The sequence below is a fragment of the Lepidochelys kempii genome, chromosome 27, assembly GCF_965140285.1.
Source record: "Lepidochelys kempii isolate rLepKem1 chromosome 27, rLepKem1.hap1, whole genome shotgun sequence".
Lineage (NCBI taxonomy): Eukaryota > Metazoa > Chordata > Testudines > Cheloniidae > Lepidochelys > Lepidochelys kempii.
In genome coordinates this window covers 15,521,845-15,547,780 of record NC_136406.1, presented here as the reverse complement: position 1 = coordinate 15,547,780, position 25,936 = coordinate 15,521,845, and the positions used below count along the sequence as shown (strand labels likewise).

General features: G+C 54.2%; 1 protein-coding gene and 1 non-coding gene across 5 annotated transcripts in view; both read left to right on the top strand.

Annotated features, from left to right (window-relative positions):
• The window catches only part of MED24 (mediator complex subunit 24), a 34,323-nt gene extending 8,641 nt beyond the window's left edge, over positions 1 to 25,682 (top strand). For 2 of the 4 annotated variants that reach the window (XM_073326424.2, XM_073326426.2), the window contains exons 6-26: positions 1,634 to 1,857; positions 2,528 to 2,639; positions 3,430 to 3,580; positions 4,082 to 4,195; positions 5,634 to 5,681; positions 6,942 to 7,024; positions 7,322 to 7,408; positions 7,948 to 8,059; positions 8,842 to 8,984; positions 10,955 to 10,992; positions 11,791 to 11,873; positions 14,949 to 15,127; positions 15,412 to 15,511; positions 16,571 to 16,746; positions 16,941 to 17,205; positions 17,544 to 17,725; positions 18,232 to 18,325; positions 18,806 to 18,905; positions 22,303 to 22,383; positions 22,933 to 23,081; positions 23,984 to 25,682. In XM_073326424.2, the coding sequence (XP_073182525.1) occupies positions 1,634 to 1,857; positions 2,528 to 2,639; positions 3,430 to 3,580; positions 4,082 to 4,195; positions 5,634 to 5,681; positions 6,942 to 7,024; positions 7,322 to 7,408; positions 7,948 to 8,059; positions 8,842 to 8,984; positions 10,955 to 10,992; positions 11,791 to 11,873; positions 14,949 to 15,127; positions 15,412 to 15,511; positions 16,571 to 16,746; positions 16,941 to 17,205; positions 17,544 to 17,725; positions 18,232 to 18,325; positions 18,806 to 18,905; positions 22,303 to 22,383; positions 22,933 to 23,081; positions 23,984 to 24,100 (2,638 nt within the window). In that variant the 3' untranslated portion in view covers positions 24,101 to 25,682. Of the gene's footprint in view, positions 1 to 1,633; positions 1,858 to 2,527; positions 2,640 to 3,429; positions 3,581 to 4,081; positions 4,196 to 5,633; positions 5,682 to 6,941; positions 7,025 to 7,321; positions 7,409 to 7,947; positions 8,060 to 8,841; positions 8,985 to 10,954; positions 10,993 to 11,790; positions 11,874 to 14,948; positions 15,128 to 15,411; positions 15,512 to 16,570; positions 16,747 to 16,940; positions 17,206 to 17,543; positions 17,726 to 18,231; positions 18,326 to 18,805; positions 18,906 to 20,920; positions 21,007 to 22,302; positions 22,384 to 22,932; positions 23,082 to 23,983 lie in introns of those variants that run through there. The other 2 variants (XM_078850782.1, XM_073326427.2) reach the window with 2 other exon arrangements.
• On the top strand, positions 11,358 to 11,465 carry LOC140904116 (small nucleolar RNA SNORD124). Its single transcript, XR_012156442.1, has one exon. It is a non-coding gene; the product is annotated as a small nucleolar RNA SNORD124 (small nucleolar RNA).
• Positions 25,683 to 25,936: the final 254 nt, after the last annotated feature.

Genomic DNA, 25,936 nt, shown 5'->3' with positions numbered 1-25,936 from the left:
AATGGTTTGTTACAATGAGGTCATGCCGAACAAAAGTTTGGCAACCCCTGATGTAGGAGCTGGGCAGGTCACTTCCCTCAGCTCTGCCTGTGCACCTTGACTGACAGCCCTCCTGCTAGTCAGGTCCTGGACGCCCCACACAGCTGCGCTAAACACAGGGAATATAGGAATTGCCAGAGTGGCTCAAACCAGTGGCTCGCCCAGGCCAGGGTCCTATTGCTGCTCATGGCCAGTGCCTGCTTTATAGGAAGGTACAAGAAACCCTGCGTCTGGCATTATGGAGTAACCTGCCTCCACGGAAAGATATCTTCCTGACCCCCAGTAGTTGGTAGGCTTAAACCCATACATTTGAGGGATTATATCCCTGCTAATGCATCCCAGTCCTCACCTGCGGCACTTCCTGCTCCACGGTCCTGGGCCGTGTACACCCAGCACTGCCAATGCACCTCATTGTTGCAGCCGTTGCTACTTCTGTTTCTGGACACACCTGGCCATTCTTGCAGCCTTGAGCGTTTGCCCTGGTGCTAGTCAGCAGGCGTTTGCCACAACGCTGCTGAGGCTATGTCCAGAGAGCGAGCGAGGGGCTGATGTTCTGTTGATGATTTGGGGCATTAAACAGTTTCTCAAAAACCCGGAATGCTTGTAGTTTACCTTAAAACCCAGCTAAACCTGTTTAAAGGCGTCAATGATATTGCTGAGCGTAGCGTATGCCGGGGAGTGAATAGATGGGGTAGAAAGGCGGAAATAGCTTCTCTTCTATTTCCTGAAGCAGAATTGCAACAATTAATATTAATTTGTCACCAAGTGTTGGCAAGGAGCTGCTGCTGGCCAAATGCAAAGCTGGCTGCGTCATCCAGTCCTTGGTTAATTTGATCCTCCATTTAATTAGATCCAAACCTCTGGAACCAAATGATTTGTGCTCCAGAAGGAGAACTCCCACCCCGTAGTGTGTCGATCAATGCTGATCACTTTTTGCAAGATAATTCAATTGCGGGCTTAGAAAAGTATATCCCTTTAATTAGAAGACCAGAGAAGCCAGGAAGACCCCGTGATGGTGAGATTTTTCAACCACACTGGAGGTTATAAGTGTGACGAAGTGCTTTGTGTGAGTTGAGGAGGGAAAAACGTCAACAGGTGGATGAAATTCAGCCACATGTTTCAGCCAATGTGAATAGGGGGAAGGATGGTCCAGTGGTTAAGGTGCAGGGCTGAGACTTGAGACGTTTGGGTTCAATTCCCCAGCTCTCTGTGTGACCTTGAGCATCTCCCTTTGGGTGTGTATACGCTAGAAACGCTGCAGCCGTGCTGCTTTGTCACTGTAGCGCGGACACTTCCTACAGCAATGGAAGGGGTTCTTCCTTCACTACGGTAGATCCAACTCTCCAAGAGGAGGTAGCTAGGTTGACGGATGAATTCATCCATGGACCTAGCCGTGTCTACACCAGAGCTCAGGTCACTGTAACTACATTGCACAGGGCGTGGTTTTTTCACAGCCCTGCCTGATGTAGTTAGGTGTAGGATTGTTAGGTGTTTGGATGCTGTGGTGGTGGGGGAGCCTGGCTAGCTGGAATAAGGGGAAGGTCCCATAATGAGACATTCAAACCTAATCTTTTCTTCTGCCCCCCTCTCTCAGCTGCCATGGCAAAGCAGAGGAGTGCATTGGCTTGTGCCGGGCCCTGATGAGCGCCCTCAATTGGATGCTGCGCTGCGCAGCCTTCTATACGGAGAAGTTCAAAGAGATGCTGGACCAGGCGGCTGCTGAGAACCAGCTGAAGATGTGCCTGGAGCGGCTGGAGAAGATCCTGGGTAGCACCAAAAACCGGGCCCTGATTCACATCGGCAAGCTGGAGGAGACGTGTATGTTGCTGGGCCACTCCGTCCGTCCCACCCTCTCACCTCGGCTCATCTTGCTGGTGGCTCTGCCATGGTCAAACCTGAACTTCTGAGCTTTCCTCCCATTCTCTCTCGCTGCCATCCTCTCCATCACCTGGGAGATCGTCTTTGACTCCTCCTCTCCTTCATCCCGCTCAGCCAAGCCGTGCCATCACTGCTTCCCCCTCCCGTAGCCTTCTCTTTGTCCCTGCTGCTCCAACCCCAGTTCCTCTGCTGTCTCAATCGCTGTAGCCACCTGCTCCCTGACATGACACGCACTGCCTGCCCTCCAGTCCCCGCTGCCCTGGAGGAGGAGTCCGCGGGAGCTAATGGCTGCTGCGGACTCGCTCCTTTGCGGTATGACTTTCCCCAGCACACCTGGAGAGGGCGCTGTGCAAAGCCGAGCTGTATCCCAGAGCAGCTCTGCGGCAGCACAGATCTCGGCTGGGATTTCCTCCGGCGCCTGTGTGAGTCAGGTACCTCATTCCCACTGAAATCCAATGGGATATGGCTGCCTACTCCCTTGGGCTCCTTGGCAAATCCCAGCCCTCGTCAGGACCTCTCAGCTGTACAGACCTACTGGGACTCTCATATCCTCCCTAGGATCCCTACGTTGAAAATCTTGCCTTCCACCCCCCCTCCCCTTTCCTTCTAGCTTCGTGGAGCACCATAGAGCAGTCGCTGATCAAACTGGGGGAGAATCTGAGCAACCTCAGTAACATGCAGCTGCACAGCCAGGCGGACGAGTGCATCTCCCTCATCAAGAGGTAGCCCCTCTGCCTTGCCTTCTGTGCGCTTGGGGTTACGAGTTGGCGGGGGGTCCGTGCACCTGCTCTGCCTGTCGGCTGGGACAGCCAGGGCAGTCATGGGAGCAGCACTGGGGGACGAGTGGGCGGGTCACGTTGGCACAGCCCAGGCGGGCTCACTGCTGAGGCCTGTGGACTCTGCTCTCACCCTTGTATGGGTCCCGGCTCCTCTGCTGGTGGCCAGAGAGCCTCATATGCCTTCCAGGCATCTCCTCTGCCCGTTGTGCAGCCTGGCCTGCCCCTCTGTGCCTCTGTTGGGAGCTGGCCGGGGGAGGGAGGATGCAGGGCTAGCTGGAACTCCATTGCGTCCCAGGCTGGAAGCGCCCCTCATGATACCCCCTCAGCAGCCTCTCCCCTTTAACTCTCTGGCCTTGTCTACATGGGAACATGACCAGAATAGCGATTCTGGAATAACGCCCATGTGGACTCTGTTCTGTACTAAGAGTGTCCATGCAGGGAACTATTCCGGAATAGCCAGAGGCTTTAAATTCACACCTGACCTTATTCTGGACTCGCTTCTCCATGTGGACAAGCCCTAGGACTGCCCAGAGCCCAGGGTGTTAAACACCAGTGACCAAAAGTTCGTCTGTCAAACCAGAGAAGAGTCTAAGGGCCGTCGCCCATCCTGACCCAGACGTGGAAGCAGCGTAGGGGGGGTTGAAACCCAATGACCTTCAGCTCTGGCGGGTGTAGGGTCTCCGCCACCATCACTTGAGCCCCCTGCCCGATTACCACTGTTCTTCTTTTGCAGCATACCCACCATGCTCTCGGCCCACTCCGAGCAGCTGAACAAAACCGGCTTCCCCACCGTGCATGCCGTGGTGCTGCTGGAAGGAACCATGAACCTCACAGGAGAGACCCAGCCTCTCGTGGAACAGCTGATGATGGTGAAGCGGATGCAGGTACAGTGAAGGAGCAGCAGCTTGTTTTCTCACTGTCCTGGGTGAATCCTGACTCAGAGAGGCAGTGTGGCCTAGTGGGACTGGAAGCCGGGCCTCCTGAGCTCTAATCCCGGCTGTGGCGCTGAATCTGTCTGGCCTTGGCAGGTCACTTCTCGTCTTGGTGTCTGGCTTGCACAGAGGGGGGTGAGGCCGAGGCTGGCCCCTGATCTCGCAAGAAATGTAGGGAAGTATGACTCCCTCCAAATCCAGTTGTGTGTCGCCCGCATTAATGCCAGGTGGGTCTCTGCCCCACCCTTCTGGCTGGTCCGTGTAGGAGGTTTAGGAGTCTGCTTTTGCCTGTGGAGAATGGGGTTACTCCTCAAGTGGCAGACACACCTGCTTTTAAATCAAGAGGCTCACAGTTCGATCCCCTCTGACGACCCAGGCAGTAGGGTGCGTGTGTGGAGGGGGTGGCATACACTGGACTCTCTGGGTCTGAGATCTGTTCCATCCCACTTGTAGCGCATTCCCTCACCGCTTTTTGTGCTGGAGATCTGGAAAGCCTGCTTTGTGGGCCTGATCGAGTCTCCAGAGGGGACGGAGGAGCTGAAATGGACGGCCTTCACCTTCCTTAAGGTAACCCCTTGTCCTGCATCCTGCCCCAGCCGACAGCCCGGAGTCTGTCGCTGCCTGGCTCCCCCAGGACCTGCTGAGCACCAAAACCTGGCCGAGCAATTACCTCTCCTCTCCCACTGCGTCCCCCCACACCCGGGGACCCTTTTCATGCCCCAGCTGTACAGAGCATGTTAAACTGCAGGCTCGGAGGCTGAGCCTGCAGGCAGCATCCGTTTACACGAGCCACCAAACATTGATTTGTCAGGCTTATTTTAGTTTAGCAAAACAGCTTTCGTGTCACTTTGTTCCTGGCTGTGGAGCGCGGTTGGTCTTGGCTTAATGGAGAACCTGCGCCCTTGTGGGATATGACATTGGCTTGACTTTATCCAGCTGTATGCAGAGAGGCCCTGATCTTATTTGTCAGCCAAGAGCTGGCTCAGCAACGGAGAGATGATCCCAAGGTTCAGATCTCAGTAGGTTCTCTGCCTCCTTCTCCCCCATGCCTCACGCCTTTTTCCTTGGAGCTTTTGGTCCCGGTGTACAATGTGGGGATGGTGGTTAAAGCACAGGGTTGAGAGCCAGGAGACCTGTGTTCTGTTCTTAGCACTGCCATGTTGCTTTGGCCATGTCCGCCTCAGTTTCCCCATCTGTAAAGCAGGGGTGATAGCCTTGCAGAATGCTTTATAAATGCTAAGTGACTGTCTGATTTCGATCAGAGGGGGAATAAGTGTTGTGTTAAGACCCTGGTGCTGTTCCTTTTTCACATTCCTCCTTTGTCCTTGGCAGACTGAAAGGTTATGTGTTTAGCGTCTTTCTTTCCCCTCTCCCCAATGTAAACAGCAGCCTATGGCCCTGGATCCCCTGTCCCAGCTCTTGTCCGCTTTTTGTAAAAAAAAAAAAAAAAAAAAAATGGGACGGTGGACGGGAACTGACCCCAGAACAAGCTCAACACATTCCAACTTCGTATTCCTCCATCTCATCCCCAGTAATCTCCGCTGGGACTGACAGGTGTGAAGGGAATCGGGGACCTAATGGAAATGAACAGACACTCCTGCTTCAGCTCTGAGAGATGGGTTAGGAAGAAACTGTGACACTTCCCTTCTGTGTGGGTGATTCCATAAATGTCCACGAGGGGGCTTTCCTCCCACCTTCCTCGGGAACAGATCATAGAATCATAGAATATCAGGGTTGGAAGGGACCCCAGTAGGTCATCTAGTCCAACCCCCTGCTCAAAGCAGGACCAATTCCCAGTTAAATCATCAGATGGTCCCAGGGCATTGACTAGATGGGTCGCTGGTGCAGTTCTGTGGGGCAGCTCTTAGGGGTGTTTCCTCTAGGGCTGGTGTCTTGTGCCATGATGCCTGGGTGCGAGCCACGTATCGTGCTGCATGAGCCTGAGTCTCTGCACCCAGGATCTCTTGGGCTAGATCTGAATGTTTTAAAAAACTGTTTCTTTCAGATCCCTCAGGTTCTGGTTAAACTAAAGAAATATCCCCAGGGAGAGAAGGTGAGTTGCTGTGACTGTTGGTATTTAGTGTTGATCATTTACAGTGCATGTGTGTGTGTACACACAATACACACACACACAGAGATCAAGTTTGTAAAGGAGGTGCCCAGGGACCAGATGAGATGGAGGCTCTGTTGTGCTAGGCACTGAACAATCCCAGAGTAGCAGACAATCACTTCCCCAAAGAGTTTACGGTCTAATAGCCTGGGAGGTCACATGCTTTGTAACTTGTGTCGTCTGAACTTGTACACACCAGGGGCTCCTTGCATCCCTCTTGCCACCCTCCTACCTCCCTCTGTTTCAGGGACTCTCTGAAACTCTGCCCGGGGTTGTGTGTGCCTCTCATACCAGGGTGGTCCTTCCCCCCGTAGCAGGGGCTCTGTGTAACCCCACCCCACAGCCAGTTTGGGGCTCTGTTGTACTAGACAAATATAGACCTTGCTCCCTCAGAGACATAGGCCCGTGCTCAGCTTTGCACCAGGAACGTTCTGATTGGTCAGCAGGTCCCCTCGTGTCCGTAACCATAAGCATGTGTGTAGGTCTCGGCAACATCGGGGCCATGCGGCCAAGGGCACTGCCTGCCCCAAGGAGCTTACAGTCTAAAAGATGAGACATAACCGGGGGAGGAGACAAACTCCTGGCCTCAAGGGTGTGATGGGAGGATGGGGTACCACTGTGATAGCTGGTCTAGGCTGAAACCCCTTGGGGGAAGGTTTATAGCCAGAGGTCACAAGTCATCCCTGCTTGGCTGCTCTTATCATTTACCACAGTGCTCTTTTGCTATCTCTGTGGGTGATTTTGTTTTGAGGGCTGGGAACTCCACAGTAAAACACCAACCCAACCCATTTCTAAGGATCTCCTCCCTCTCCTTGCTGAGCAGTGGATGTCAGCTTGTAATGCATGAGCAGAGGTTGGGGCCTGACTTTCATGGCAAGTGTCTGGCGCTCCTGTTGCTGCTGAGGGTTGTGTTTCTGCCGTGCTGTGACTTCAGTGGGAGGCGGCACCTCTGAACATCAGATTCTGGCCGCCCAGCCTTCCCTGTGTCCCAGAAGCACCATAGGATAATCCATCCCTTTGCTAATGTCACACTGACCAGCCAACACTCTGTTGGTCCACCAGGTGAAGCTGTGCAGAGTTATTCAGCTGATGGGGCAGAATCGAGCCCAAGTTTCTAAGTGGCTTTGTTGCTTCAGCTGAAAGAATCTCTTGTACCTTGTGAAGCGAGGTCTGATCGAGCTCTTGCCTCTTGTGTGGCTGCAGGATTTCACTGAGGATGTGAATTGTGCCTTTGAGTTCCTGCTGAAACTCACCCCTTTGCTGGACAAAGCTGATCAGCGATGCAAGTAAGTGCTTCTCCCTCCCATGTCTGCGCCTGACCTCGGAGCACCCAGGGGAAAGAGCCTAAGCATGTGGAAGGGCACGGCTGTTGTATGCCATGTGCGGGGTCTTTCCTCCTCCTCGCTGCTGTGGGAATGACTGGATTCTGTTGAAAACCATTGGGCTGCGCGCAGAACCATGGGGACAGCGTGTCTCTCATGCCGGAGGAGCCCCACAGCCCCGAATTGGTAAACTGGTCTGTGTCCTGGGTTTAATATCTAGTAGAAAACTTGTGCTCTTAGCTCCATCTCTCTCAATTCCAGCTGTGACTGTACCAGTCTGCTCCTGCAGGAGTGTAGCAAACAGGGACTGCTGTCTGAGGCCAACATGACCAACCTGGTCGCCAAACGGTAGGCCCCCAGCTCTGCCGCTTTGGGAGTTCCCCTGTGAAAGACCTGCACATTGATAGCAGCTGGGTCTTGCTGCCATCCCTTTCCCTGGGGAATCACGGGGCTCTGGGTGTCTTTATTCCACTATGAGGAAGTTAACGGGACAGTTTGGATCTAACCAGATGTCAAAACCCTAAAGGAAGAGTCAGTCAGAGGCGGGGGCTAAAAGACCCTAGGTGTGTCAGCCGGAAGAGAAAGGCCTTTGCTGGTCTCTGCTGAGCACACTATGGGGACTGGGAGGGAAGGGGGCCTTGTCAGCCCAGGGAACTGCCTCCTCGGCTCAGATCTGCTGCTCTGGCTGGCCACAGGCTCCCTATGTGGGGAGGGGCGTGGGTGCTGGATTCCCGCGGGCTGTATTAACCCTGTCCCGCTTGGTGTAGATGGCACACTTTGGTGAAGGGAGTGGGGGATCGCAGACTCAAAGGACATTGTTTGGAAAGCAGGGGAAAGAGGGGGCCCCTCCTCTCTGATTCCCTCATCTCCGTGCATATCTCCCCCAGGACGGCCGACCGGGAGCACGCGCCACGCTTGAAATCGGCAGAGAATGCCAACATCCAGCCCAACCCGGGGCTCATCCTGAGAGCCGAGCCCACTGTCACCAACATCCTCAAGGTAACTTCCCCAGTGCTCCTCGCCCCTGTCCCAGACCGCTGTGGACACTTGGGACCCTTGATCGCTTGTGAGCGGCTGTAATGCTCCAGGTTCTCTCCCAGTGCTGGGAGAAAGGCGGCACCTCTAGTCAGCCTTGCAGGCAGGCTCACTGCGGGCAGCTGGCAGCCAGCAGCCCTGTGCCGCGCCATTGGGATCGACGGGTGTCCTGTTCTGCTGTAGTGGCTGTAAGAGTCAGAGGGGCTGTTCCCCATGCCAAGCCACCCCTTTAGCCACGCCTGGAAGCGGTGACCTTATCCAGCATATTCAAGCACTTGGGCTGTAACAGCATGACTCAGGCCTCTGCAGGCAGAGAGCTCTGTGTACGTCCTGCTCCCAACTCCTTTCTCTCTGGATAATGCACACAGAGCTCACGCAGGCGGATGCAGTCTTTCCCTGCATTGTTAGGGCCGCCCCTCTCCCCAGCTTCTGAATCAGCAAGTACATTTTGTCCCACAGGTCCCACTTGAGCCGCAACCGGTGGTGGATTATGGGTAATGACAGCTCTCCTTGGGTGGTGGCTGAGCAACGCTAGAGCGCCGTCTGGCAGGGCTTATCCCTCTGGGGAGACGGGATCTCTTGTTTTCTCATGTAGACCAGAACCACGGGGCTTCTGATGAGGACTGACTTGCATATGGCGTTACCGACAGCCAATCGGAGAGCTCCAGTCATGCCCAGATTTCTACAGCCGCTTTATAACACTGTTTAAAACTGCTTTGTTCCCCGGCCCTCCGTTTTTTCACCAGACCATGGATGCAGATCACTCCAAATCCCCAGAGGGGCTACTAGGCGTCTTGGGCCACATGCTGTCTGGGAAGAGCCTGGATCTGCTGTTGGCAGCTGCAGCAGCGACGGGGAAGCTGAAATCTTTTGCTCGGAAGTTCATCAAGTGAGTGACTCCAGAGATATTGTCTGTGCTGGGTTATCGCTGGGCGCGGGGTGCCATGTCAGCTGTGTCACCTGTTTGTGCCTCAGACCTCCCACCTCTGAGCAAAACGAGGGAAGCAGGTGGCCGCAAACATCCAGGAGATATAACGAGGCTGGATCGATCTGTATTTTGTGTCCTCTCATGCTATGGGTGCAGCAACGCAGCCGGCTTTGGTCACGCATCTGCCTCGGCTGGCAGTGGGAGCTGTACAGCAAAGCCCCCTGTGGTGCTTTGAGAACGTGTCTTTAATCAGTGCTTTTCAGCAATCTCGGGATAGGTCTGCAGATGTTCAGAGCTCAGATCGTTATGCGGGGGGGTTTGTTAGCCTCCTGTGCTGGAAACATACCACCCAGGCACAAAATCCACCTGCCCCAGCCATGATATCGCAAACAAACAGCCCTGCTACTCTGCTTGCTCGCTAAAATCCCTCGCTGTCCCCAGGCGGGCAGGGGAAAAGCTGCGGTGTTGGATGGTGCATTAAAAATAAGTAGCTAGAATTGTGAGGTTGAACTCGTGTACTCTAAAACCAGCTGATGTGGGAGTGCACATGGTAAGCCAACTTGAGGCAGCCGGGCCCAGTGGACAGGGCATACACTTGGAGTCAGGACTTCTGGGTTCTATTCCCAGCTTTGCTGTGGACTTGCTGTGCAACTTTGGGCAAGTCCTTTCCCCTCTCTGTGCCTCAGTTTCCCCTCCATTCCTTAGGTTATGTCTACATTACAAAATTCTGCCAGAGTAGCTATGTCAGTCAGGGATGTGATCCCTGACCCACCTCGCTGTGCCAACAGGAGCCCCTAGTGTAGATGCAGCTAAACTGACAACGCTGCCCTTTTACCGATTATCGCCTGTTTTGTTTGCGTGGGGCACTTTTACTGTACCAGGAAAGTGCAGCTTTAGCTGCGTCCACGCTAGCCGTGCGTTCTTGAGATTTATATACTGGTGTTCCTGTAGCAGCAAAGCGCTCCTAATGTAGACGGGCTTAGTCTATTTAGATTGTGAGCTCTGGGGCAGAGGGATACCTCTCACTTGTTTTCTGTGCAGCACCCAGCATAATCCGAACTGGGGTGTCCAAGCACTGGGGTAATATAAATAAACAGGACTTTTTCCTATTTGACATGTTAAAGCCCTGCCTGTCAGCTGGAATCATTCTTGGGAATTGTTATTATAGTCAGACCAGTCTTGGGCGGAACCCAGGCTTGGGGTTTGGAGTCATTTTTATTTTGCACACATTCAAATCTTCAAACCACTAAAGCATATGAAAAGAGAGTGCGAACCAAACAGCCAGTGCAGCTGGGGTCTGGTAGTGGGTCGGGTTGATGTGGTGCTGGCTTCTTAGAACAGGTGTGCGTGTGTTAACGTACAGGGTGCCATCTCCTGGGTTAGCCTGAATCCTCCCTGTTCAGTGCACCCATGTCAGATGTGGCAGATGCTGTTACTCTGCTAGGATTGATGGATGGAGCAGTAGCGGCTAGAGGCCAAGATCAGGTTGGCTGGGGCCTCTAACCCTAACAGCAGGGACTCCCAGGCTAACCAGACCAGGCAATGGGTGGGGGAGAGCAAGGGTCATTCCCATTTTACCCTGGGCAATGGAAGCTCAGAGGGGACATGTCTGAGCTGGGAACTGAACCCAGGCCTACAGAGTCCCAGCCCCACGTCTGGTCTCCTTCCCCTTCCATCTTCAGACGGGGCCTGCGCCATGGAGCCAGCAGAGAAAGGAGCCGGTGGGAACTGGGAGGCTGGCCCTGGTTGGGGAGAGGGTCCAAGCTGGGCCTGAGCTGCTGTGGCAAGTGAGGGTGGAGGAGGCTTGGCGTGGGCAGCCGGTGTGGGCAGCCTTCCCTGCCCTAGGGATAAAGAGGTTTCAGTTTCACCAGCCACAGAGACCGAACCCTCGGCTATGGCGCTTCATTGCTTCTTTCTCTGCCTCTCTTCAGGCTGAATGAATTTACCAAGCACATCAGCGGAGAAGGCTGTAAGTGTGACAGGGCAGCTTGAACTGCAGAGCCCCTTACTACTGAGTGTGGAGGAGCTGGGCCCGGGCCCTTTCATAGAGCACCCCCGGTCTGAAAGAGTTAATGCCGTAGTGTAACAGTAGAAAGCACTGTCCCAGCCAGGGGCCTGCACAAGGGGGCATTGATTCCCTCTGGCAGGGTCCAGGGCTCACTGGGGTTCTTTATCCTCTCTGGCAGCACGTGTGCATTGCCCCGCAGCCCCCGCCGCTCGTCCCCAGCTCAGTTGCAGATCAGGGGGCTCTGTGATGGGGGTGGGGGAGATGAGTCCCCCTTCCTTCCCCGGGGGAAGGGGGAGATTGGCCTGCTGCCAGTGCCCCTTAGCCTCTCCCTCTTTGGAAGGGATGATGTCTGAGCACAGGACCCAAGATAAGGATTATGAATATATTTGCATGTGATTAAACATGTGAAATGCTCTGACCTTCCATTGGCTGGAGGGAAGGCTTAGCTCCAGGCTCCATGGCCGCTTAGTGGTGCAGCAGGGTCTCAGCTCAGGATGCGGGGTGGGAGCTAGTGAAAGTTCCCTGCCCTTGGACGTGTTGGTCCCTCAGGTGAGGCCGCTATGCAGGAGATCTGGGTGGTGTGAGCACCGACCTGCTCTCCCTGCTGGCAGGAGCAGCCCCCCACGGGAGGCAGCATGTTCCAGTGCAGTGGGGTGGGGGAGGTCCCTCCACAGCATCCCACTGGGGCCTTGAGGGAAGGAGTTGGGCGAACTGGGGTTGGAAAGCTCCTCTGGTAATGGCTTGGTTTCTCCTCCACAGCCAAAGCGGCTTCTGTCAGGGCCCTGCTGTTCGACATTTCCTTCCTCATGCTGTGCCACGTCGCCCAGACCTACGGCTCTGAGGTAGGCTGCCCCCCGTGCGTGTGGCTCTGTGGACCGGTTTCTCCAGGAAGCCTGACCTCGTGCCATCCAGCTAGGAGATCCTGAACGAATAAACCTGAGCTCAGACCATACAGCACTTCTATAGCTTAGGCTAATGCGCTGTTTCCCTCTTGGTGTCCCTCTGGTGGCTGGATCACGTAGAGGGCGCATCTAACGGAGCTGGGTCTTTTCATTTGGGCGACAGAAGCTCATGCTTTTGGATCCAGAGGTGGTGGGTTTGATCGCCACAGATGGTGACCCGCTGGGAGCATCCCGTTAGGGCTCTCTGTGCAGAGATCATCGGAGCATTTAATTTCACCTGCTTCCTTTCAGCTTGGAAAAGAGAGGGCTGGGTTTGGAAAGAGCAAGAGTCCTGGAAGCTGTGGGAACTCCTGTTCTGTTCTGTTCTCGGGCCAACGGACGCATGAAATTAACTTCCAGCCAAAAGTCTGTCAGTGGCTGCTGTCTTCAGCTGCTAGCTGAGGGCCTGATGGTTTTTCTTTTCCCCTCCCCAGAAGCACTGAGCACCCAGAACTCCAGCTGAAGTGAACTGCGGGTGCTCAGCACCTGTGAAAACCAGGTCAAGGGGCTGCCAGCTGGGCGCCCCCAAACCGAGGCCACCCCTATTGTTGGGCATGACAGAATGGTTCATCTGCTGCAGGGATCCCTGGCTGAATGTCCTGCAGGGGTCCGATCAGATGATCAGAGCCTTAAAGTCTGTGACCCTGTGAAAATTGATGGCCGCTCCTGACCTTGGTTTACTCTGTTCGTTTTACTTCCCCTCGCTGCTTCTCGTGTCAGACCCACAGAGTGTGGGCATTTGGCGTAACCTTGTAACATCACAGGAGTCGGAGATAGAAAAAACCATCCCCACCCACTCCTGCTTTGTTTCCTAGAGCTGGGTCCGGATTAACCTCTGGCGAGATGGGCTCAGTGATCGACCACGTCTCTTTCCATCTCTGAATCCTCTCATCCTGCTCAGTTTTGAGATTAATATATAAGGATGCCCACATGGGGGCGCTGTGCAACTACAGTTAACATGGTCATGCTCATGAAAGAAGGCGCTAACTCTGGCTCAGAGACGCCAGCTCTTTCGCTTGTCCATGTTCCTGTTTGATTCTGGGGGGTCTGTTTCTCCCCCATTTGCCCCCAGGTCCCCAGTTGGGTAAAGATGCAGCATTGTCCTAGCCTGTATGAATACCGTACAGACAGTCTAGTGGTGAGCAGCTCCAGGGGTGGGTAAGGGGAACTCTCTCCCCGCTATTAAACATGTTTGTATTTGGGGAGTTAACCTCTCTATTCTGGGTAAATTCCCAGCCTACCTCCCTTTTTCTAACTTACAGAGGATAAAGCTTAGGACAGGGGAGTCAGGACTCCTGGGTTCTGTTTCTGGTTGTGCCACTGACTCTCTCTGTGGCCTTGAATAAGCCACTTCCCTGCTCTCTGCCTCAGTTTCCCAGTCTCTAGTGCCCACCTCTCAGGAGTGCGGTGAGGATTAATTCAGTAATGTTTGGAAGGTACTGGTAGATGCTTGGAGAGAGGAGATAGAAAGGAACAAAGGATTGCTAGTAAACTCACCCTGCCACTTCAGCTGGCTTTGTTGTTAATTACTTTCCATCATAAAGTCTTGTGCAGCTTGGCTGGGTTCTGCTGAACAGCAATGGCATGTCACCCCAGAGGTGGCTGAATTTTGGTGCTGCTTAAAGTAATCCTAACATGTCTCTCTTCGGGGCCTTGTGGGTCTTGCTTACTGTTTGTGTTGTCTTAGAAGGCTAGGGCAGTGCGCAGTAATAGTCCTATGTACTCGGTAGGGAAATATACGGGTATTCTTGAATCTCCACAGCTTGGGAGCCAGCCGTACTCCGCAATCCAACCCCGCTCCATTGTATGTCAGTGCACAGTCCAGCCAGTGGGCCAGGCAGCAGCCTCCTGTATTCTGAACAGGGAAATTCACAGCCGTGTCTCCCATTTGGAGATTCTAAAAGCCGAACTCCCACAGGCCCCCCGGGATGGTACCATACAGCCAATGAAGCAGCAGGGCCAAGGAAGGCAAGGCCTACACCCTAGCAGTTCACAGTCCTTTGGCATGTCGCACATGCCCAGATCCGCTTCCAGAGAACGTTAAAGGGGGCAGATATCTGGGCAAGGGAATTGGGTAGCTGGTGAAACAGCTCTTTGGGGGAGGCGTGACTCCTCCCAAGCCGGGTTTCTTTTGGTTTAACCTTGTGCTGTGGGTTGATTCAGCTGGAGTCCCTGGTGCTCGGCTGCATTGCAGCTGATTTGCGTTCTGGTATTTCCATCCTTTACTGGGCCCGCTGCGCAGCAGAGCCTGGCTCCTTGTCGGCTCCTCCCCCAGTCCTGCTTCCTTCCTAACCGCGGGCTGTGAGAGCCTGCAGGGTGCTGTCCCAGCTCACCGGGCTGGGGGGGCCTAGGGGAAGCTCCACACACCAGCAAACCGAAGGCACGGAGGCCAGCCTGGTGCAAACATCCCGGCTCCTGCAAGCCCAGGATAATCCTTGGCTACCTCACTGCCGGGATTTCCTGTGCACAGGTGTATTGGGAAGTCATTATCCAAAACATTGCTAGGGACCTGGAGTGATTGGTTTGTAGGGAAGCAAGGGATGCTCCCTAGGAGGGCTTGGGGGCACTCTGCACCCAAGGAGTTGGCAGGGCAAGAATCCTTGCTCGTGACAGATACGCCAGGTCCTGGTGGCAGTCGTTCCTCCATCCAAAGAGTACTTTTTAGAGGCTGACGTAGGACCTGCTTCCACTCAGTCACTGAAATGCAGCCACCTCTGGGGTGGAATGTGCAGTCTGTGCAGAGCACAACAGGAAGGGAAGGAGAATCCCGTGGGAGAGTGACACTTCAAGGGCAGAGAGTAACTCGCCTCATTGGGACTGGCCAGAACCACGGAGATTTGCCTTTCCCTCAGGAATAGTCCCCTGGCATTAGCCACATTGGCCACTGTGTGTTGCTGTTGCATCAGCTGTGAGCTGTGCATTGGCTGGGCTGCTCCGCGTTCTCTTAGGGGGCCTTTGCTTGGGACCTCTTTCCAGGTGATCCTCTCAGAGTCCAGCCCCACGGGTGAGGTGCCGTTCTTCGAGACCTGGATGCAGACCTGCATGCCGGAGGAGGGGAAAATCCTCAACCCCGATCATCCCTGCTTCCGGCCTGACTCCACCAAGGTGGAATCGCTGGTTGCTCTGCTGAACAGCTCCTCGGAAATGAAGCTGGTGTACGTAGCTCCCCTGTGTGTGTGGTGGTGGGGGGGGACCCGACTCCCACTCATACTCCAGCCTGGGCTGAGCTAGATTCCCAACAGAGCTGTTTGCTTGAGCCCATTCTACCAGAAGCCAGCTTAGGCTGATGGCCAGCAGCGCGGCTTTCCCGTGGGACCCACGCTGCCGCCAGCACGTGACTTGCCCCTTCGGGCTGGTAGGGTCGTGGTGAGAGAGCGTTTAAAGGTATCCTGTGCCCCTGACCGGGTCTCCCTCTGTTTCCCCCTCCTCCTCCCGGCAGGCAAATGAAATGGCACGAGGTATGTCTCAGCATCTCGGCGGCCATCCTGGAGATCCTCAATGCCTGGGAGAATGGAGTGCTCACCTTTGAGTCGATCCAGGTAGCCGTGCCACTGGCTCCTCCCCGGGCACCTTAGGGGAGCCCTGCCCCACGGGGGTAGGGCCACGGCACAAACCTCCCTGGGCTGGGTGTTTCCAGAAGGCAGGTTTGCAAATGTTCGCCTCACAGACTCACCCGAAGCCTGAGCGGGTCCTGGGGGCCGAATGCCCTTCTTGCTCTGAATACCACCCCTCCAGGATAGGGGTTCAGCACAGTGGGGTGGGGGTGGAGGGGTGAGAGAGAGAACCCTGGGTTACCGGGCCTGGTAAACAGGGATGTCCGTCTCTAGAACGGTCAATCCAGCATCTTTCATCAGCCTTCAATTAAAACAAAGAAACCATGCTTGGAATATCACCGCTCACCATAAGTGTGATCTGTTTGTCACATGCTCAGTGGTACTAGCCTTCACAATGTAAGTGTCTAATGCCAGTGAAACTGGATGCGGGTGTAAACTCTCGGTTAGGACCGAGTCTCTTGTCCTGCATTGTGGGGTCCAGATTTTGCTCTTTGGTGGGAGCTTTCCCCACTGGGCATTTCCCTCAGATGCTTTATTGCAAAGTGTATCTCTTGCTCCTCAGCAGTCAGACACCTCCAGAGAGCAAAACTTACAAACATTCAGCCCTTTGGTAGGGTGAGATGCGTACAAAATCCTGCCCTGCTTGCTGCCCTGTGACCTTGGGCGAGGTGCTGCTCCTCTCTGTGCCTCAGTTTCTCCATCTGTACTGGGGGATCTCGACACTGATCCTGCCCCAGTCTATCAAGGGCTCTGCAGTCTGGGGAGAAAGAGCACCATAGAAACGCTGCGTACGACCATTCGCTTTCAGCACTTGCCACCGAGGGGCTGGTCCAAGCTTTCCACTGCCTTCAGCAGGGATTGGGCAAGGCCCTGGGGCGAGACCCACCCCCCTGAAACGGATGGAGTTGCACTGGGGTGGATTTGGTTCTGTTGCTTCAGGACCCCCCCAGTGATGTGAAACAGAGCAGTGTCTTTGGAAAGAGGGCGGGGCAGCATTTGTGTCTCGTGCAGAACCTCAGCCGTTTGCCTGTGTCTCGCCCTCAGAAAATCACGGATAACATCAAAGGGAAGGTGTGCAGCATGGCCGTGTGCGCCATGGCCTGGCTGGTGGCCCACGTCCGCATGCTGGGCTTGGACGAGCGAGACAAGTCGCTGCAGATGATCCGGCAGCTGGCCACATCCCTGCAAAGCGAGAACACGCTGCAGTTCTACAACGAGCGGTGAGGGGGGCGGTCGTGGGGAAAGACAGCAGCCATGGGGCTGGGGCCTTGTCTCCGGAGGGCTCGATTTCCTGCCTCTTGTAGCTTTAAATCTCAAACTGGACATTGCCGGAAGGAGTTCTCTGCAGAGAGCAGGCTGTGGGTGCGGAGTGCCCTCTCATTCAGCTTGCTCCGTGTGTCTCTTCGCTTCCCAGCGTGGTGATAATGAGCTCCATCCTGGAGCACATGTGCGCCGACGTCCTGCAGCAGACGGCCACGCAGATCCGATTCCCCTCCACGGGGACGGACCCCATCCCCTACTGGAACCTGCTGCCCCCTAAGAAGCCCATCAAAGAGGTCCTGACAGGCGTGTTCACCAAGGTGCTGGAGAAGGGCTGGGTCGACAGTCGCTCCATTCATATCTTCGACACGCTGCTGCACATGGGAGGTGTCTACTGGTTCTGCAACAACCTGGTCAAGGTACGTGCTGGGGGGCAGTCATTGCACCGGTGGGCTGTCTGTAGAATGGTGCCAGGTTTCCATGTGGGGAAATTGAGGCACAGGTGGCAGGGGTGTTGGAGGAAGTGGCAAGTTGACAGCGGAGCTGGTAACAGAACTCAGGAGTTCTGGCTCCCAGACCTCTGCTCTAACCATTACATTCCGCTGCCTCCCTTTTGCTGCTCTTTCTGGACGTGCACAGGTCATGTGTGTTGCTTGCAGGAGTGACAGCCATGGCTGCCAGAGATCCCCATGTCCATGGCAATAGTGGCAGGGCTGTCAGTCCACTCCTTGATTTGTCCCCCGCTATCTCCCGCCAGGAGCTGCTGAAGGAAACCCGCAAGGAGCACACGCTGCGGGCAGTGGAACTGCTCTACGCCATCTTCTGCTTGGACATGCACCAGCTGACGTTATCCCTGCTGGGCCACATCCTGCCCAGCCTGCTCACCGATTCCTCCAAGTGGCACACCCTGATGGACCCGCCTGGCAAGGCCCTTGCCAAGTAAGGGAACCACCCGGCCTGCCTCCGTCGGGGGCCCTTTGACAGACGTGTACCGAAGAGTCCTGCTTTTGGAGCTGGGGGGTGGGGGAAGACTGGGGATCCCTGCTGGAGGTGACCCATGCTCTCCGGGCAAGTCCGTGGCACACCTGGGAATAGAACCCAGGCATCCTGCTTGCCCATTCCCTTGCTCTAGACACGGCCTCCCTCGCTCAAAGCAATGACTAAGCAAATCTGGCTAGGCCAGCAGGAGGCATGAAGTCTCCTGGATTGCGTGCGTGGGGCTCAGTGGGGAGAGCCGTAGGGGCGAGGGGGAAGCGATAAGCTGCTGTGTCATGTTGGGAAGCTCATGCTGTCAATGACGCTATCCCCAAACAATGAGCCAGCCATGGAGGCAGGAACCCACATCCTCTTGAGCACTGGCCGCTGTGCTGCTGAGGTGATACTGAATCCAGGGAAACCGCCCCTGCAGTTCACGCTATTTTCCTTTCCTGTGATTCTCACGCTAGGCTCTCTGTGTGGTGTGCCCTGAGCTCCTACTCCTCCCACAACAAGGGCCAAGCATCAGCCAGGCAAAGGAAGAGGCACCGAGAGGACATTGAGGTACGTGTGTGTGTGTGTGTGTGGAGTGCAAAGTCTCTGGGTTGCATGGATCTATATCCTGTGGGCAGTGCACATCTGGGCAAACCCATCTTAAGCAGCCACTCAGGATGGGCTGGAAGCCGGATTGTTTTTGAGAGAGCTGGTTTTCTAATAAAGGGAAGGCTGCCGTCTCTCGGGGATACTTTGGGGTTGGCTGGTAAAGTTTGTTCTCTTGACCGTTTTCGCACGCACAAGTGCATGCGGTGATCCCGCCGCACGGAGCTGGACTACACCTCTGCTTGCTGCGTGTTAAAACCCCCCACCTGGCCACATGCCTTGCACTTGGTTTCACCCAGTCGTGCTGCGCCCTGCCCCCAGGGAGGGGTGTGACTGTGAGGCCGGCCTGGATAGCAGCCAAGCCCGGAGACCTTCCTGGTGCTAGGGGTGCCCAGCGAGCTCCAGCTCAGCCAGGCCTGAATCTTCTGCTTTCCTCCTCTCCAGGATTACATTAGCCTGTTCCCCCTGGACGACACCCAGCCGTCCAAGCTCATGCGTCTGCTGAGCTCCAACGAGGAGGACGCCAATGTTCTGTCCAGCCCTAGTAAGTGAAATTGTGGCACCAGCTTCCCAGAGGCAATGTGGCCTGTGGGCTGGCATTGGGCGTGGGGACCTGGGCATCAGGAGACCCTGGTTCTGTTCCTGACTTTCCTCCACCGACGATACCTCGGCCAATCACTTCGTTGCCTCTGTTTGGTCTGGGGCTGTTAATACTGACCCACCTGCCTCACGGGTGACTTGCTTGATATTTGAATGCGTCAGTTGCTGTATCAGTGCAAAGCACTTGTCTTAGTCGTGAATCTGTGCAGCTGAGGTGGCTGAGAGCGGAGGGTGCTCAGCCCCTCATGGATTCAGGCTCTCTACATCAGTGGGGCGATAGCGTTCTCTGTGCCCTGCGCTGCAGGACAGCTGCCTCTCGTTTGGAACGCAGCCGTTCAGCGTCTTCAGAGGCGGACCACAGAAAGCCGTAAGCAACGGCATGGGGGATGTGCTATGACCCCAGTTTGGGGACCAGGTGGAGGAGAAGGTGAGGAAGGTTTAGAGGCGTCACTAAAGAGGCGTTCGTGACTTGAAGCCATAAAGGTGGGAAGCAGAAATGAAGGCTGGGCTCGTTCCTCAGTTTGCTTCCTTACGATGCGTGACGGACCTGCGTGGGGACGAGTGTGAGGAAGGCTGCCCTGCTTTTTAACACCTGGTTAACCCCAGTGTCTCTCACCCACTTGAGAACAAGGGCCCTTTTTGGGTTAAATCTTCCTCGCGTTCGCCCTTTGCGTATGGGGCAGGAAAGCTCTCTGCCAGAGGCAGAGACCCCCCCGCCACGTGCTGCAGGCGAACTAGTGCCTGCAGGAGCTGGCCCTGCTGGTCCCGTCCAGGTAAAAATGTACGGGTGTGGAATTTCACTCCGCCGCGGCCTTCATTAAAGAAGCAAAATGAAGCTAATTTTAAGAATTCCACACAAGTCTCCTTGAATGTAACATTTGATTGTTACTAGTGTACGGATGAATAATCGTTGCGACAGATCCAACAGGAAACGCATTCTGGGCTCTTGGCTTATATATAGCAGGATGTTACAGGCCAGAAATGTGCTCGCTCAGATTCGACTGAAGTGAATCAGAGATGCCCTTGCAATTCTCCAGCCCATCAATCTGTTGAGTAGTTTCCTTTCAGCACTTGTCCTTTAAACTGGTGGTTTCTCATGGTTTTGTGCTGTTTAAACATGCATGACGTTCTGTGTGGTTTTCCCCTTATTTCACCGTCTTTCCTGTTCTTTCTTTCAATGTGCCTTTTTCTCCCCTTTTCCATGACATGTAGGGTTTTTTTTATTTTAATTTGCTGTGACGGAGCAGTGATTTGGAAATCATGCTTCCTGAGTTTACACGTAGTTCTCGAGCAATTTGCATGGGAATATGCTTTTTATTGGCATCCTTAGCCACCTGTCCGGTCCTGCGTGATCTCAGAAGCTAGGCAGAATTAGGCCCAATCAATATTTGGATGTGAGACCTCCAGAGAAAATTTAAGCTGCTGTAGGAAGTGAGGTTGGTGAGCCAATAGGTAGCACACTGCGATCCAGTACTGAACAAGGGACACTGGGCTGCTGTGTGTTGTCGAATGGGCAATCTTTTGGCTGAGGTGTAAACCCGAGGTTCAGACTGCCTTGGCTATTCTAGGTCCCGTGGTCCTTTTCCCGAAAGTTGCAGTGTTAAACTCTGGTATCTTGGTCAAACTTTAACTCCGATGTTAGAATTCTGCCTTCTAAAGAGCCGTGCGGTTAGGCTCTGGAACAGGCTTGCACAGGAGGGTGTGGACTCCCCCTAACCAAAGATTTTTAAGAACAGTTTAGACAAATGCCTGTCCAGGATGGTCTAGATTCACTTGGTCCTTCCTCAGCTCAGCGGCTGGACTTGATGACCTCTCAAGGTCCCTTTCAGCCCAGCGTGTCTATGAACCCTCCTGTCCCCAGTTATGACATTTAAGTAAGTGATCAGTAACACCCTGCCCTGTCAGGCTTGTCACCCTGCCCTTGTGAGGCTGTTAAACAGCTGCTGTGTTCCACCCCAGAGCTGGCTGATTTCAGTGCTGGTGATGTGAACCATAAGAACAAGATGTGCATCAGTTGAATTTTATCAAGTACTTCCGCACGAAAGGTACTATATACATGTTCTACTGCTTTATGTTAATCATGATTTTACTGAGTGTCAGTTCAGAGCCATTATTCAAACCAGACCAGATGTGGATTGCTGGGGAAATGAAGACAGATACATCTTCGTAATAAACACTGTTAAGCTTTGCCTGCCTCGCTGGCTTTCAGGAAGCATCTGGGCTTGTGCAACAGTGAAGCACAGTGACATCCAAAAATTAGCCATGGCATTTTTTAGTCCAATCCAAGAATGCCTAAAATCCTGTGATACATCCAATTGACCTACAGTAATATTAACGATAGGAGCCAATGGGCAATAACCAATCCCCTCAGTGTGGTGATCAACATAGAAATCCAGGTGATGAGTTCAAACAAACAGTGAGTTTGTGTGTTGTGGGTCTGAATTTCCAGCGTGGTAGCAGAAACAAGTTTTCTCCTACTCCAGCGTTGGAATGGGCTAACATGGCAACTCAAATCCACATGTGTGTTGTCTTCAGAGATCATCTTAACACCTCGCATTTGGAGCCAGCGTTGGATCTTGCTCCGAACTTCATAACTCCCCTTTCTGCCTGATGGACCAAACCAAAGCCCTGGATCCAAATACCCCCAAAGGCTGGGAAAGCTTCAAGGGAGCTTTCTGCCTTTGATTGTGTTAGAGCAGAATGAGCCTGGAGAGCCGCAAGTGGCTCTTTAATGTGCTGCAAAGAGCCGCAAGAGACACTGGTTAGTAACTTAGATTGGTTAATAATTACATCACACAAGCAGGATGCTTTTACTATGTTATTAACCAATTAAGTTATCAACTTGCAGTACACTGTTAACTTATTTTCTGTGAGAAATAAATATATAAACTAAATATTTCTACTATCATACCATTTAAATATGGATATATAGTATTGTAGTAAATGAGACAATGAATTCACAAGACTGGCATTTTTGGGTAATGTTGATCACTAATTTGGCTCCTGAACCGCTGAAGTCTGAGTATCACTGTGTTAGAGATAAAATTGAGGGTTTGGGGAAGGCATCTTATGTGCCCCCCATTGAGGGTGGAGGGAGACCCCTCAAGTAGCAGAGCAAAGCACACCCGCAAGTGGGCTCTGTACAGCAGGAGTTTTCGGCTGTCCCTCTCTGCAGGGATGGGGGTGCGTCTGGCTTGGTTTTCTCCATGGTCCTGCGGTGTTCAGATTAGGAAGGGGCAGTAGTCCCTGATCTTGCCTGGGGTGGAACGTTGGCAGCTGTGGTTGAGCGCAGGTGCCCGGTGGGCTTATTCCTCCTGACCGGGGTGTGTTCTCCTCTGCAGCAGATCGTTCAATGAGCAGTTCGCTGTCTGCCTCCCAGCTTCACACCATCAGCATGAGGGACCCTCTCAATAGAGTCCTAGGTGAGTCCCAAGCGGGAGCTGGTCCCCAGACTTGATAAGGAGGTTGCATGGGCTCTCCAGGAGCGTAGGCCTGGATCGGATCAGGCATGGCCTGTCAGGTCGGGTATCCTGCCCACAGCTCCCTTTGCAGCAGAGGAAGGTGGAATCAGCCCCTGTCGTGCTGAGCGGCACCTGGTCAGTTGCAGTGTATGGGCTCCCCAGGGAAGTGCCTTTCTGAACTGGCTTTGCTTTTGTAGTCACTGCTCCTGTTGATTCCCCTTGGCATGGACCTGGCTTGCGTCCCTGCATGGCAGGCTCACAGCACGGATCCCTTCCCACCGGCGGCAGCAGAGCGCTGGCTGGTCTCCTTAGCACAGGGGTTGGGTACGTTTTCTGCTGTAAAGCCCTTCTGGTGCTGACTCCTCTTGAGCAGCCTGGCAGAGTCAGGAGCCCTGATACAGCAGGTGCCCATGAACGGGTCCACAGGTGCTGAAGGCACCTCCCAGCCCTTTGCCAATCCTGAGCTGATCCTGAGGCTACAAATACTCATCCGTCTCCCCTCCTCTCCAGCAAACCTCTTCCTGCTGATCTCCTCTATCCTGGGAGCCAAGACAGCCGGCACACACACCCAGTTCGTCCAGTGGTTCATGGAGGAGTGCGTGGACTGCTTGGAGCAGGGCAGCCGCGGCAGCATCCTGCAGTTCATGCCCTTCACAATGGTGAGTCCTGCTCCTGGTCCACAGCCCCTGCTGAGAACTCTGACCCAGCCCCCCGCGTGCCAGACCCATGGGCTTCGCTCTGCAGTGCCCGAGCCTGGCCCTGCTGTGGCATGGAACTCCCAGCGACCTGGGGTCAGGCCACTTGCCTCTGGAGCCTGCTTACTCATCGTCCCAGCTTGGCCCAACATGAGGCCGGGTCAGACCTATAACTCCTCACCGTGATGGAGTGGAGGTGGAGGGTCAGTAATTTACACCGTGGGCAACTTGGGTGATTGCTAGCGTTGAACTGACTCAGGGAAGCTAGTTATATGGGGCAGGGTCTCCAGCCAGTATCCTGGGCCTCGGCCTAACAGAGAAGGCTACGGTGTTATAGCGGCTCAGTCCCGCTGCCTGAGGCAAAGTTGGTCTTGTGGTTTAAAGCCTGGGACTAGGAGTCAAGAGATCTGGGTTCTGTTCTCCGCTTTACCACTGATTCGTTGTGTGACCTTGGGCACCTAGCGTGCCTACTCCCGTGCCTCAGTTTCCCCTTCTGAACAGTGGGGTTAATCCCCGCCTTGCAGGGGGTTGTGAGGCACAAAGTGCATTGAGATCCTCTCATTGGACTCTCTAGAGGTGGGCAAAGCATTGCTGTTATTGTGGGTACCTGATTTGCTAGCACCGAAGAGCAGCCCCATAAGTTGCCTCTAGCTGCAGGAGTTTGGGCTCAGACTCCTGTATCTTAACCCGCTGGCAGCAGGGTCACCTCCCTTTTCTAGTCTGGCTCATGTCCCACCGTCTGGCTCAGGTGACCTGCATGCTGGTAGCTTTTGCATGTGCTATTCTGAGCCCTCTCTCTAGAACACTGGCATGTCCTACGCTGCCTTCAGTCATCCGTTTTTCTCCTCCCCTCTCTCTTTGGGCAGGTGTCAGAGCTGGTGAAAGTGTCCACCATGTCCAGTCCCAAAATTGTCCTGGCCATCACAGATCTCAGCTTGCCCCTGGGTCGCCGGGTCGCTGCCAAGGCCATTGCCGCTTTGTGAACACGGCTCCCCCTTCTGCGATGCTGGGTGAAGGGAAGGCGGGACAGAAGCCAGGGGGAGCGGACAATGGATCATCTCTGGCTGCATGGATCCTGCCTGTTCTCCATGCCAGGGGGACACCATTGCCGTGGAGCAGACTCCGAGTCACCAGTGAACCCTGAGTCTAGCAGTGCCTCATTCCCAGGAACAGCCTGGGTGGCTGGAGAAGCAGCTTTCCCCAGCACTAGGCGTGTTAGAGGTGCCGTTCTCTCCAGCCCATGTGGGATTGTGGTTCCCTATCGTCTGCTGATGCTGAATGCTGTTGGCTGTTCTTGGATCTTTTTTCCTAATATTTTAAGACCTAGTTTTTTTTATTCTCATAAAGCCCAGATGCTTGGGACTTCCCTAATAGCCTTTGTGCCAAGACGTGGCCTCTTGAGAGACTGATGGTTTCCCTGGGGGCCCAGTAGCTGGTATATTTCACCACTTGCTGTTGGATCTGCGGAGTTGCGACTGAGTCCTGGACACGGGAACTGGAGCTGAAGAATGGCTCCGGGGACCCCACAGCTGCTCAACGCTTTCCTGCCTCCAGTACGTGCAGCTTTATCTGCTTCATCCATGGACCGGTGACTGAAACAAATGTGTCATGGGCCTTCGTCTCCAGACACCCAACAGAGCAGCAGCCACACGACATCTTGTCGGTAGCAAAGGTGGCACCTGTTGCGAATTGCAGATCCCAGGGGTTTCTGCAGTGGTATTTTTAAATCTACAGGGGAGGCATAACTATTTTTTTGCTAGATTAAAAGGGGGTGTTGTGGTGATTTCTTCTGTAGCCTTCTCTGGCGTGATCCTCTGCTGGTTTGGGAGTCTTCAAACTTTGCAGCCGCCATGGCTCTGCAGTCAAAATGTTGCAGCAGACAATTTATGCTTCCCTCCTGTCCCGATTAGCTCCATCGTGTAATGTCACCTGCCCGTGTGCGTCTGGGACGGGCTGTCGGCAGGGCGTGCCCAGATTCCTGTGGGAATAGCTTCCTGCTAGATTTACCCCGTTTCCTAAGTTTTGCTAAGATAAGCAGCTAGAATAGTGCAAGGGAGGGCAGATGCGGCACTGTTGCAGGGGGAAGAGGTGGCACTTAGTGCTTGTGGAGGACAGCAAGTAATACGATGGCTTGGAGCCACCTTGTTGCTATGCCCGCTTCCCCCACCCAGCTCTGCTGATGCCCCTCAGCCTGACCTGCTGCAGCCCCTGTCCCAGGCCTGTCCTGAGCAGGTGCTGCCAATCAGTCCAGATATCACTGCGGTGCTCCGCAGTACATGCCCTCACTGAGACCTGGGCAGAAATGAACCAGACTCACTTCTGCCACCTGGTGCAAGCTGAGTTCAAGTCCGTGGGCAATGAGGGTTCATCCCAGGTGATGCCAGAGGGGGAATTTCAGCATGGAATTTTCCATCACGCCTTCGGAGGTTGAAACGCTCATTCCCTTCTGCCGGCCAGTGTGTTTCTGACACCCTGTAAGACACCTGTTGTGTGCTACGACTGACTTGTACCATGTCTAATGATGCTTCTCCTGGGCTTGAATAAACCTACAATAAACCCCCGTGAGCAGATCATTTTCTGTGGCATTTCTCTCCTGCCGCCAAGCAGAGGAAGGAGCTAGCGGTTCTGAGATACAGTAAACTGAAGAGCAAGCGCACCCTACAACTTTCAAATGCTCCTTCTCTCAATTCAGCCTGGTGCTTTTCTCCCCCTTCCTATAACACAGCCTTAGTGTGCTGCGGCTCTTGCCTGCTTTTCCCAGCTGTTCATGAAGCCAGCCCAAAATCTGCCCATTCCTCTCTCCTGGTGGAATGCATCGC